The 12463-nt window shown below is 36.6% G+C and overlaps 1 protein-coding gene across 1 annotated transcript in view; it reads left to right on the top strand.

Annotated features, from left to right (window-relative positions):
* The window catches only part of LOC145685892 (nuclear exosome regulator NRDE2), a 72728-nt gene extending 62116 nt beyond the window's left edge, over window positions 1–10612 (top strand). The window contains exons 9-10 of the mRNA XM_081758632.1: window positions 4251–4444; window positions 10016–10612. Of these exons, the coding sequence (XP_081614758.1) occupies window positions 4251–4444; window positions 10016–10192 (371 nt within the window). The 3' untranslated portion in view covers window positions 10193–10612. The remainder of the gene's footprint in view (window positions 1–4250; window positions 4445–10015) is intronic.
* The last annotated feature ends 1851 nt before the right edge of the window (window positions 10613–12463 follow it).

Below are 12463 nucleotides of genomic sequence, written 5' to 3'. Positions count from 1 at the left end.
TCCGGATCCTGGCTTTTTGGGCTATTTTTTAGACTTTCAGTCAAGCAGCTACTGTATCGTCACTATTTATCCTAGGATCATGGTTCATACCTCATTCTCTTCAGAATAGAGCTGGCTTTCAAATGGTACCACTTGCGTGCTCATACCATATACCAGAAGCGGGGAAAAAAATGTCAAAGTGAAAATTTCGGAGGGAAAAGTTTTTTTCTCGAACTTTGGCCCCCCCTAGACCCCCCCTGTGTGATCGTAGCCATCTAAAAAAATCTGATAATTAGCACTTAGTATACTGAATGTGTGTGCCAAATTTCAAGTTTCTATCTTGAATAGTAAGGGCGGGAGAATTTTTATCAAAAATTCCCACAGTGCCCCAAAGTACCATAAAACACTATGATCTCAGGGAAAAAAATTCCTGAGACATCCCTAATTACCCTAGGGTCATGTTTCGCCCATTATTCTCTTCAGAATAGAGCTGCCTTTCAGGCGGTACCATTCATATGTCTCCATCATGTATCTAAGGCGGGAAATTCCTGAAAAAAGGGATTTTGGGGGGCAAAATTTCCCGTTTTTAAACTTTTGCCCCTCTGGACCCCCCTGTTTTTACGCAGAAATCGGAAAAAAAACTTCTGGTAAATACTACTCGGTGGACTGAATGTTTGTGCAAAATTTCAATCTTCTACGTGAAAAAATAAGCCCGCCAGAAAAAATTTCCCTACCATGCCCCACTTTTACCCTATACAGAAGTATATTTGGATAAAAATTCACTGAGACGGCCCTAATTACCCTAGAATAATAATTCGACCGTCGTTCTCTTCAGAATGGAACGGCCTTTCAGACGGTATGACTCGCGTGGTGCTATCATGTTTTTTTGGCGGGAAAATTACGAAATACGGGATTTTTGGAGTAAAAAATCCCTATTTTTACCCTTTTGCCCCTCTGGTTCCCCCCCTGTTTTAGCACTGACATCGGAACAAAAAATCTGGTAAATAGTACTCGGTGGACTGAATGTTTGTGCAAAATTTCAATCTTCTACGTTCAAAAATAAGCCCGCCAAAAAATATATAAACCGACAATGCCCCATATTTCTTTATATAGAAGTATATTTTTCAAAAAATCCCTGAGACGTCCCTAATTACCCTAGAATAATAATTCGACCGTCATTCTCTTCAGAATGGAACGGCCTTTCAGACGGTATGACTCACGTGGTGCTATCATGTATGCGAGGCGGGAAAATGACGAGAAACGGGATTTTGGGGGTAAAAAAATCCCTATTTTTACCCATTTTCCCCTCTATTTCCCCCCCTGTTTTAGCACTGACATCGGAACAAAAAATCTGGTAAATACTACTCGGTGGACTGAATGTTTGTGCAAAATTTCAATCTTCTACGTAGAAAAATAAGCCCGCCAAAAAATATTGAACATAGGCTTAAAAAATGAGAAGAGAAATTTTTGACTTATGACGTCATCACCACCTATGTCTGGACGCAGGACGGTCTGAAACCATATGTAATGTCTTCTACAAGGACTCTAGACTTGGAAAACAAAAAAAAAAAAAACGCCGTCAATAATACAAAGAAACCATTCTTTATTGAACTAAACGTTTATCTCATTAGCAGAGTGCTTCGAAACAGCAAACTTCTTTCTTTTCTTGAGTAAAGTTATCAACTCATGATTTTGGCAACTAAGACTATTTGGTGTACATCTTTCATATAAATGATTATCAACGTTTGGAAACATTTTTAAATACGTAATTCTTACATTGCAGACCAGGTGCGAGGCCGACACACCGACGCTTTATTATCCCAACTACGGTGGGAACTGTGCTTGTAATCTGTGTGAATTGCGGATAGAATTGTCAATCTCCACAATTCCCAATCTATATTCTTTTTTATTAAACGGTTTTATATTAGACTGTCATGTGAGATATCCGTTAGTTATAGACTGAATTCTTAAAGTTGTCCTGCAACACTTATTTAATTTTAATCTCGAGTTCTCTGTTTCTCACAGGACTAAAAGACGTGCTGCCAGAACTACTCAGTATACCATAACTATATTTGCATTAATTAGAAATATAAAACTTATAAATTTTCCATAGCAAATCTTAAAAGACCCTACCAACTAAAGATGGGATCTCCCCGAGCATACATTGTATCGGGGTCTGCCCGAACGTTGGCAAAAGCGAAGAGTTCGCGCTTGGTGTTAATAAAGTAAGGCACGTAAAAGCCTCCGTCGGACGAACTTACTTATATTCTGGTATGCATGTGACTAAGTATTAAATTTTTTGTGCGATTACAACCACAGCTTCAATAGAGAAAGAGAACAAAATGTGTTCTTTATAATTTTATAAAGTGCGTCATTCTTGAAACAACAAGACCTCGCTGGAAATTAGTGCTTTACCCAACCCCCATTCATACTGCGCCTGTTTTATTGTGAAAGCCCAACTTCGACCTAAACAGTGTTTTAGTGCATGTGATAAAAGGCATAACCATAAGGACTATATTCTAAGTTCTTTCATTTGCCATACATATACCTTTTTTTTCTTTCTTTGTCATACTAAGTGTTCTATATTTCTGAAGTGTGTGTGTAGTGTTGTTCGCTCAAGCATTTGTGCTTTATTAAGTGAGAAATTGTGTTATCAGTATCTTTTTTTTTTCTACATATATATACGTATGCATTCAATAAACAGGAATTCGTTTAAGGTAATTTTTTTCTTTTTTATTTATGTGTGTGCGAATACTTTATGGAATCATCAGCTTATTAGTCGTATATATGCATACATGTGTGCAAAAGTAAAACACAGTTAAACCTTGATTTCCGAACCAGTGAGGCTACCCATGTCGTATCACTTATTTTCTATTGTTATGAGTTTGCACATGAACAGGACGCGAACTCTGAACCAATTGTTATCAACTGTTTCTTTAGGGACTATTCTAGGAGCCAGTACCCAGTGGAGACGGTAGGTAGCGAACGTTTTGAAACTGAACTCTGTTGTTCGAAATTGAACTGAAACTTATAGAGAAAGTATAAGCACATCAGAGCAGTTTTAGATGAAAGGTGTAAGTGCTGGATTATTTTTTTCAAATTAAACCAGTTGTGAGTACAAATGCAGGGTTCGAATCAATAAAGAAATGAGGAGGATTTCTCCGCTCTCGTCAAGTAACTTCCACGGCTCGTCAAAGAAGAATTTCTTCTTTGCCAAGTAAATTTTTTCCTCATTTCATCATCACTGTGTAAAAGAAAAGTTAAACATTTTTTATATAACTGCTAGAAACACAATAACTCGATTTAATATGATTGTACCAAATAAATAAGTAAAGTTGTTTGTTAAAATACAAAGAATACCAGTACCTTTCGCAGAGTGTGGAAAAGGTTTTAGTATAACGAATAACACCTTTACTAAACTTCGAAATCGAATGCAAACAAGAGTACCAGCGTTTGTGATGTTTTTGTGGTTATTAATGGACAATATTTAAAAGACTCTCCTGCCAAACATTTTTCAGCTAAGTGGACAAAGACTCGAATCACTCTGCAACAGACACCCCTCGCAGGGAAGAGTACAGAAGATTCGTCACATTACCCTATACTCTTCATGTTAATTTGTTAGCATGTTAGCATGTTAGCATTATTTTTACATCTGTTAATAGGATAGTTTTACATTGTTGCTAGCGAGCAAACGTATTTGAACTTTTATATCTTTTCCATATGTTGCATGAAATTAAATATGTCATCAGTATAATGTACCTGAACACACACACACGTATATATATATCTACAGTGTGTTTCAAAACAACACCGACAATGTTTTGAAGGTGATTCCTTACACCAAGATAAAACAAAAAATATAGACCAATCTGGGTGCCCAAATGCGTTGTTTCGGAGTTATAGGCTACCGAAGACATGAAAAAATGAACTTTAAAGGTCCATAGCTCCAAATCTATGGGACTATGGGACCTGCCGTAGTCGGATCAAGACTTCACTTAGGAACTAGTATGAGCACCTCCCAAACGTTGTCAGTGTTGTTTTGAAACACCCTATATATATATATATATATATATATATATATATATATATATATATATATATATATATATATGTGTGTGTGTGTGTGTGTGTGGATATATATCCATATCTCTCGTAAGAAAGCCTGATTGAAACCCTGACACGAATATTCACTTGACTAGATGATTTGTGAAATTTATGCAGTATAATAATATATGTATTTCTCTTAACATTGGTTGTCCTATTTTTCACAGCTGGTCCAGTTATACAAAGTCAGGCACCGTTAAATCAGCTATATGGTGTATTCAAAAGATCTATACAGAATAAATATTCAAGGCAGTGCCCTTTGATTTGGAGATTGTACATGCATTGCGTTCATGAGCAACATGATATGAAGAAATGTCACAGGGTTTTCTATTGGTCTCTGGAACAGTGTCCATGGGTAAAGGTTAGTCAGTGCTTTCTCTATACTAAAAGCACGAACGAGCTGTAAAATCTGGAACTAATATTACAGTCTTTTTATTCGGAAATAGTACGCAAATGATTGGTTGACATGTCTTCTAGATGCTAGATTGGGAGGAGTTCTGTGAATTAAGCACCACGATCATTTGGCCTTGTCCCCATAGACCAGTGCTTCTCAACCTAATCCCTATCACGACCCCCATTGTATCATATCCTCTTGCCAGCGATCCCCTTATAATTTCTGGTTTGTAATAAGCTTGTGCGGGATTTTTAATATACCTATTGCGGATATCTCACGATATCCATCTATTTCTATAGTAGTGGAATCCATTTCTTGTATATAGTTGATACAGTAACTTCCCTAAAAGCGAATGGATTAAAACCAAATTTGATCATTTCATTCACATTACAAATATCGAATCCGATCAGTCGTACTGTTTTCAAAATGGAGGCCGTTTGAAAATTGTAAAACTTTATAACTCCCTTAATTTTGAGTTATATGATAAAAAATAAAGTAATTTCTAATTTTGTTTTAAAAAACTTAGACAGTTGTTAAAAAAAAATATTGAGTATTTTAAATGACTTGATAATGTGCGTCATGGAGATTGAACCGGACATTGCCGCACTAGTGAAATCACACCATGCTCAGATATCTTATTAGCTTTCAATTTTAATTGTATTTCAATATGCAGGTTTTGTTTCATTTTTATTTTTCTGGTATTATATGCAGTTCTCATTAGTTTCATATCGTACCTCTTTCATTTAAATTGATTTTTAAACAACTCAGCACCTGTTGAAAATGTTTAGTAGATCTACTTTTTATTGTTCTTTAACAGTATTTACAAAAATTAAATGTGCCTATCAGCTCAAAATTCAAAATAATATTTAAAAATATTTCCCAGTATTAGATTCTAAGTATGTTTATCTCTTCCACATATCTTCGCGACCCCCAGGTTGAGAAACCCAGCCATAGACTTTGCCAAGTTAGGAATTTTGATTTCTACTGTTATATGTTCACCAATACTGAAGAAAGAAAAGTAAAATACGTACCCTTTGAAAGAATAAAACTTGTTGTAGGTGGTTGTGGAACTTTTAATAAACTCAGAGTTGTTTAATTTGCACCCCAAATGTCCAGACGGTACTCCAAGTCGTACCAAACCTTCTGCAGCATGTTTCGATTGAAGTTGTGGATAGATTTTTTGATCCGTCTTGGTGATTTCGGCAGTGTCTGTAGAATTGAAATGATTTAAAGATTGCCCTTTACGAACAACGAGAGTGTATCTGTCATCAAGGAAAATGTCGCGAGAAGGCCAAATGTTTCCGAAGAGATGGTTGAAACAAGAAACAAGATACGTAGGACACATACTCGGAGCTAAAAGTCTGTTCGGAAAGCCAGTCGGGAATTGTTACTAGACAAATTGTAAATGGTACAAAAAATAACGCTTGATGATCTCACTAAGCGCCTGACGTTCTAAGATAACTTCCTGATTAATTTTGAAGATGACAAAGGTTGGTGGGGACGGATTATCTCGCGTAGTCTTTCGCTTGATGATAAGATAGATTCATCTTCCTCGTTCATAAAGGACAATATGTACTTATCTTTCACTACCGGAATTACGAAGGCAGATCAAAACCGTCATCCACAATCTCACTCAAGATATACTGCAGAACGTTTGTCCAGAATGGATGTATCGAGAGGACATCTGTAGGGTAATACATATAGCACGCATTGAATACCTTTGAGTTCGTTATACACTTTACAAACATCAAATACAAACTCCATCTTTTCAAAGGATGTGTATTTTATCTGTTCATCTTCATTGTTGATGCAGATATAATTTTAAATCGATCAATAATTTATACGCATCCTGTATTTGGAAAGATCTTAAATACGGATATTTCCCTTGAAAATACCTACAGTAACAGCTACTTTGAATCTTTATTTATTGAACACAATTCAAAGCAACATGGTGAAACGTGGACGAAGTCCTTTTGAGAATGGTGTCAGACATGTGAACCATCTTTCGAATCAAGATAATTATTTGTTCGTCATTTTTCACATTGGTTCCGGAGTTTATAGCCACTCGATAGTATTGTATATACGTAGTTTGTATTAGTACTTTTAATCCAAAAATTGTAGTAGTTAGAATTCGAAGTTTCAGATATATATATATATATATATATATATATATATAGTGAATATTTGTTACTCTATTCAGTATTTGTTACTCTCAAATATTGAAAATGTATTCAAGTATGCATCTGGCGCATTACAGATCTAACGAAAAAATATTAATATTCACAACAATTGTTTATTTTGATCATGATTTTCAATTCCTTCTGTGGTTTTCAGCAGGTGCAAAGTAACACAAAACTAGTATTGTATTTCACCTTACATGTTATTTGAAAAGAAGTTCGTGTCCATTTTTTAAATTATTATCTTATTTCAGTTAATAAATTTCAATGTAGCATTGGAATTGTATTTATATTGGAACTCGCTGATTAAAATAAGGTTGTAATTACGGGGGCTCTCCAGAAAGTAACAGAGTTTTGAAATAAAAAGTAACAGAATAAACAAACCAAATTGTATTATATACATTTGAAAGGTACATTCTTAAGATATTTTCCCACATAATCGCCATCAATGTTGAATTCAGGCATTTTCACCCCCCGGGGAGGGGGGGGGGGAGAGTTTTTCTGTATTTTTTTGCAGGAAAGCAGCATATTTCACAATTCCATTCATATGTACATATTACCTAATATTGAGATTAATTGCGGATAAATATTCAACGTAAGATTGTAATTAAAAAAAAAAACAACCGTTTAATTTTATCTAAAACATTAAATAATTATAAAGACTGGCAAAAAGACTAAACTTCAGTTGCTTTTTACAGTAGTTATTTTTGTTACTATTTTCTATTTACAGTAGTTACTGTTTGTTATTAGTGTAGAAGTTTGGTAAAAGAAGACAAAATAACTCAAATATTTTAATTTTCCTAAAACAAACATACATAGAAATATTTTAACAAAAAATTATCATTCTTTCTCACACTTCTGATTCTAAATCAGTCATATTTACCTTGGCTTCTTCGCTGCATACACATCGGTAAATCTTCAGTAGGACCTTCGTCACCTTGAATAGCAATCTTTCACTGATATACTACTATTCTATTGATAATTCTATATAAATCTCAAACTCAGGGGTGGGGACAACTGTTCCTCCCTGATCGCTCTAAATTACGCCTTCTGAATCTTACCCTCTAACTGACTTCAGTTTAGTTCAAGAAAGGTGTGTTTACTTTAATAAACGTAAAACACACGTCTGTTACTTCCGATGCAAAAAAACGGATTTAGGTCGCTCCTCTATTTCAAATAATGCAAGAACTGTTAACTTTCAAGTCTGCTGACGTCAGAGATCATAATGATCGAAGGATCTTCCCTATCTTTCCTTTCCTATCTCAAGCTGTGTTAATGCTACCTACTAATCAGGGCTAAAAGTGGATCTGAAAAGGTGGGGGGACGGTAGGTAGTGGCATGACGCCACGCCGTTTCCCCTGCCCATCTTTGCCCATTGTGATGTTTTTAGGAACTGGGGGGATGGCGTACATATTGTTTCGAGGTGGGGGAACGGCGTCCCCCGCGTTCTCCCGCACTTTTACCCCTGCTACTAATACATAATATAGGACAAAAGTATACTACCTACTAAAATACAAACCTGTCATCAACAGTTGGCAATTTTGCCAAACTCGCTCATAGTGTTAAGAAATACGAGTTCTATTGAATATTTGGTATTCTATCTTATATGTTACATGCTTAATATTTATATAGAATTGGTCTACGTCATTTATATGTATATCGAGAGATCGGATTTCGTCTGCACGTGGACGGAAAGAAAAACAGGTAATTGGGTGAAGGAATTTCTACCTTTTGTGAGTGAAATTTTGAGAGTTTCTCCGGGGGAAATGAATTTTCTTCGCAGGAGAGATTTTCTCCTGTGCTACCCCCTGAATTCATCCCTGATCGCCATGCAAATTAAAGCACTTATCATAACGTGGCACAAGCTTTTCAATACCGCCACGGTAGAAATATGCCGCCTGCGATTTCAACCAGTGGCATGCAATTCGGCGTTAGTATCAAAGCGTTGTGTAGCGAGCCATGTCTTCATCGCTGGGAAGAGGTGATAGTCGTTCGGCACCAAATCCGGGCCTCCCATCACCTCCCATCCAAAAGAAGCATTCAAGAGCTTTGGGTACGCTTGGCCGTATGTGGACGTGCGTACCTTGCTCGTCCTTCACTCATTATTCCATGTCCATATGCTTCATACAGTTTGCGATGGATTCCAATTGGCTTTTTTTTTTTTTTTTTTTCAACAAACACCTAATCTCAAAATGCACCTCACAAGAGACACGATTTTCTGTTGCAGTGCACATTGTAACACGTCACAGAAAGCACAGTAAGAGCGTCATTTTTCCCACGCTACCACAGCTCGATGCGTACTAAGTCTGGCAACGTTCTGACTCCAAGATGGCGACTCTAGCCCCGCCCACTGTGGCGATAGGCCAAAACGTCTGGTATTTTCTGACAGCCTACTTTAAAGCAGGAGATAGAACAGAAGAGCAGGAGATAAACCAGAAGACATAAAATGACAAGAGATTAAAATCAGAGGCAAGATAAACAATCACAACAACGTACTTCGTCTTTCAGTTAGAAAAATAGGAAATATGATGTTTTTCATGAAAAATGATTAATTAATTCACCACTGTGGCATGATTGTTTGTCTTGCCTCTATAAAATTGGAAGAGAAATATTTACACCAAAATTAAGCTCGAAAATCTGATTCCGTATTTAGTATATTGATTTAAAAGAAACTTCCAGAAATTTCAATTCAGTGATAAAAAATAAATAATGAAAATATAAATGAAATGTAAACGAAAGCATAAATATGCTGCAGTGTGATAAATAAATAATTTAACGGGTAACGGTGACTTATGTCCATTCTTTACTCCACACAAAAACTCTTGAACGAAAGCAGATTTTTGAATTCAGGTTCGTACAATAGATAGCTAGAGTCATTACCTTGGACGAATTCGTTCATGGAGTCAGTCCTGTAACATTTCACTTCCAACAGTGACTTTAACGGTGCCTATCCATATCCCATTTTGTACTATTGAAACGAAGGTGTATAATTCTAGCATGCAAGAAGTTACATATCTCACCGTTAGATGGCAGCATTCTTCAACGGTTGACATCTAGCGGACCAAATCGAAATTTCTAGAAATACGTCACGGTTGATCCTCTTTATTGTCTTTTAGCAGAGTTTATTTTTCTTTCTTCCTATTTCTTCCCCGACATAAATATGACTAATTAAAACATCTGATGCAAGATTTAGCGAAAGTTCTTTTAGTGTAACTTTTTTTTTTTGTCATGTTAATTATTTTTTTGATAACTAAATCAGTTTCTATGTTGATTCGAGGATTCTTTACTTCAACTATTTATTTGTTAATCTTCTACACCGGACTTTATTCCATTATATGATCATAATGTATTTCTTTTTCAGTCCTTATACTTCGATGGAGCATGCTTGTTGCCTAAAGAATTGGAACAAATCCAGGATCTTCTGATTGAGAAAGATCTACGTATTCATGTGACATTGGAAGAGTTAGAAATTCTTCGCGGAGATGAGGAGACGAATGAAAATAATCAGCAGATTGAAATAAACGAAGAAAATCAGTGAGATTGTTTAAAATGTTGAGAAGTAATTGTAGGAGTTGTGATAGTTTTGTGCTTAATTTTCGTAAATGAAGCAAAAATGGTGTTGATGCTACACAAAGTCATTGTAAATAATAGTACAGTATTAAATGCAACAGAACACTTGTAACTTGAAAAAAAAAAAAAAATAAAATAGTATTGATTTCACAACTTCGAAAGACTAAATGTTGAAAAAATAAGGGACTCAGGAGTCACTTGTATTTTATTCGAATGAAAACGAATGTATTTAAGTTATTGTACGATTTAATTACTGACTGAATTGCAATTGTACAGTGTTTGTATCATACTTTTTTGTAAATAATAACAGAAATAATAATTTAATTGTTAGTAAATATACACTCCTGAACGTTAAAAATGCATCATAAAGAAATAGAAGTAGCAGTCTGCTATGTGGCAGACAAATAGCGTGAAGTACGAATATAAAATAATTACATTTGCAGTTTAGTACAATGTGTGCGCGAGAGCCTAGAGGAAAATCGAAAAAACTAGAAAGTCCAGAAAGCCTAGGAGAAAGTCCACAAAATTCGATAAAAGTGGCTAGATCAACCATGGACGTTCAAAACGGCTGCGACACGATGAGGCATAGGGAAGATAAAGCCGTTGATGTCCTTCTGCGGTTTGGCAAGCCATTCGTCTGCAGCACGTTGCCAGATCTTATCAACTGTAGCTGGGAGAGGTCTCCTATGTGCGAGATACTTTTCAATCATGAACCAAATGTGTTCAGTTGGCGAGAAATGAGGTAAATACGCCAAGAAAGCAATGGACCGTTGTTTACATCCAGGAAGTGTAGGACTTCGGATTCCACATGCAGTTGGAAACTGTTCTTTTGGAAAATGAAGCCATGCAGAACCTGCAGTAAAAACACCACAACAGGGTCCAACAGCTAATGGATATGCTGTTGGCTGACCAAAGACCTGTCATTGCTTATTAAACGCGATTGAGCGTGGAATCCAATGATACTTCATACCATAACACTCTATGCTGATACAGAATGCAGGCGTCGCTCAGCCTTGCCACGGTGTAGTCATCGTGATGGTGCATGGAAACACAAGCATGCTTCGTCTGAAAAGAAAATTTCGTACAACTTGATTCTTCATACCTGCGTTTGCGGCACCCATTGTAGTCGCAAGCGCCTATCTATGCACTGAAAGTGAGTCTTAGCAAGTGTACGATACATATATATCCCTTCCCACCAGATGACGTATAAGTGGTCGTTGAGACATAGGTCGCTGCGCAACAATCCCGAATTCATGCACCAGGATTCGGTATATGTGTATCCTGTCTTCCATAGATATGCACAAAAAGTCCTTGGTATAATATGGCTGTTGGTATCCTACAGGCCATTGTGTGTGTGTGTGGCCTGCTTGGAGCCATCAGTTCCATATTCATATCACTACGGCTGCATTTTGTGTAACATGGATATCAGTGTTTCGGAAGAATATTCCTCTGTCGTGATATGCCACAACTCTTTAGAGAACAAAGGTGGAAACCTGATGGAATTGGTGCCACCTTCGAGAACGAGACATTCATACAAGAGCATTCACACACACCAACACTTGACCACTACTTAACTTTGGCTCTGGCTTTTCTCCCAGTTTCGTTTCTGTGGGTTGTGGCCGGCGCATATGATACATCGCGGAGCTACAGAGATATTGTACTGCCTTTGCACATTCTGTAAATGTGGGATGGATCCGATGCTTCATTCTTGGTTTTGCGTGTTTAATGTCCAGCATTGTATTTGAGTTATTTTATTTTCATTGGTTATAAACATACAGAAACCTGATTGCTTGTACCGGCAAAGAATCTAAGTCCAGCTTTTTTCTTACCAGTAATATTTGTTACGTCTTATCAAACAGGCAGAGATGAATGATTACCAGTTCTTGTCTTGTATGCAGAAGTTCGAGGTTTGAAGGCCGTAATCGACCACTCTGACAGGTTTTTCTCAGTTTTACCTTCAGTCTCGTCAGGTGAATGTTGGTAATTTTTGATAGTTTGAAGTTTTATTTTCCTTTCAGCACTGAGGCTATGCAGTGCATGGGATTTGAATCACATAAGCTCTCATCGAGAATTGAACCTGAGTCTGCTACGCGAGAGGCCCAGATGCTGACCATATTAGTCACTAAGGAGCTCTGGTCAGTGTTAAGTTGGTATCTTTAGTTATATGATGGTAACGTTATACAATAGGGATGGTCAACATTTTGAGGTTTGAGGGTTACTTTTCCTTCCAGCCACCACA

Source organism: Thermobia domestica, chromosome 5, assembly GCF_964235325.1.
Source record: "Thermobia domestica chromosome 5, izTheDome1.hap1.1, whole genome shotgun sequence".
Classification (NCBI taxonomy): domain Eukaryota; kingdom Metazoa; phylum Arthropoda; class Insecta; order Zygentoma; family Lepismatidae; genus Thermobia; species Thermobia domestica.
The sequence above is the reverse complement of the archived record's forward strand: the minus strand, read 5'-3'. Positions and strand labels throughout refer to the sequence as shown.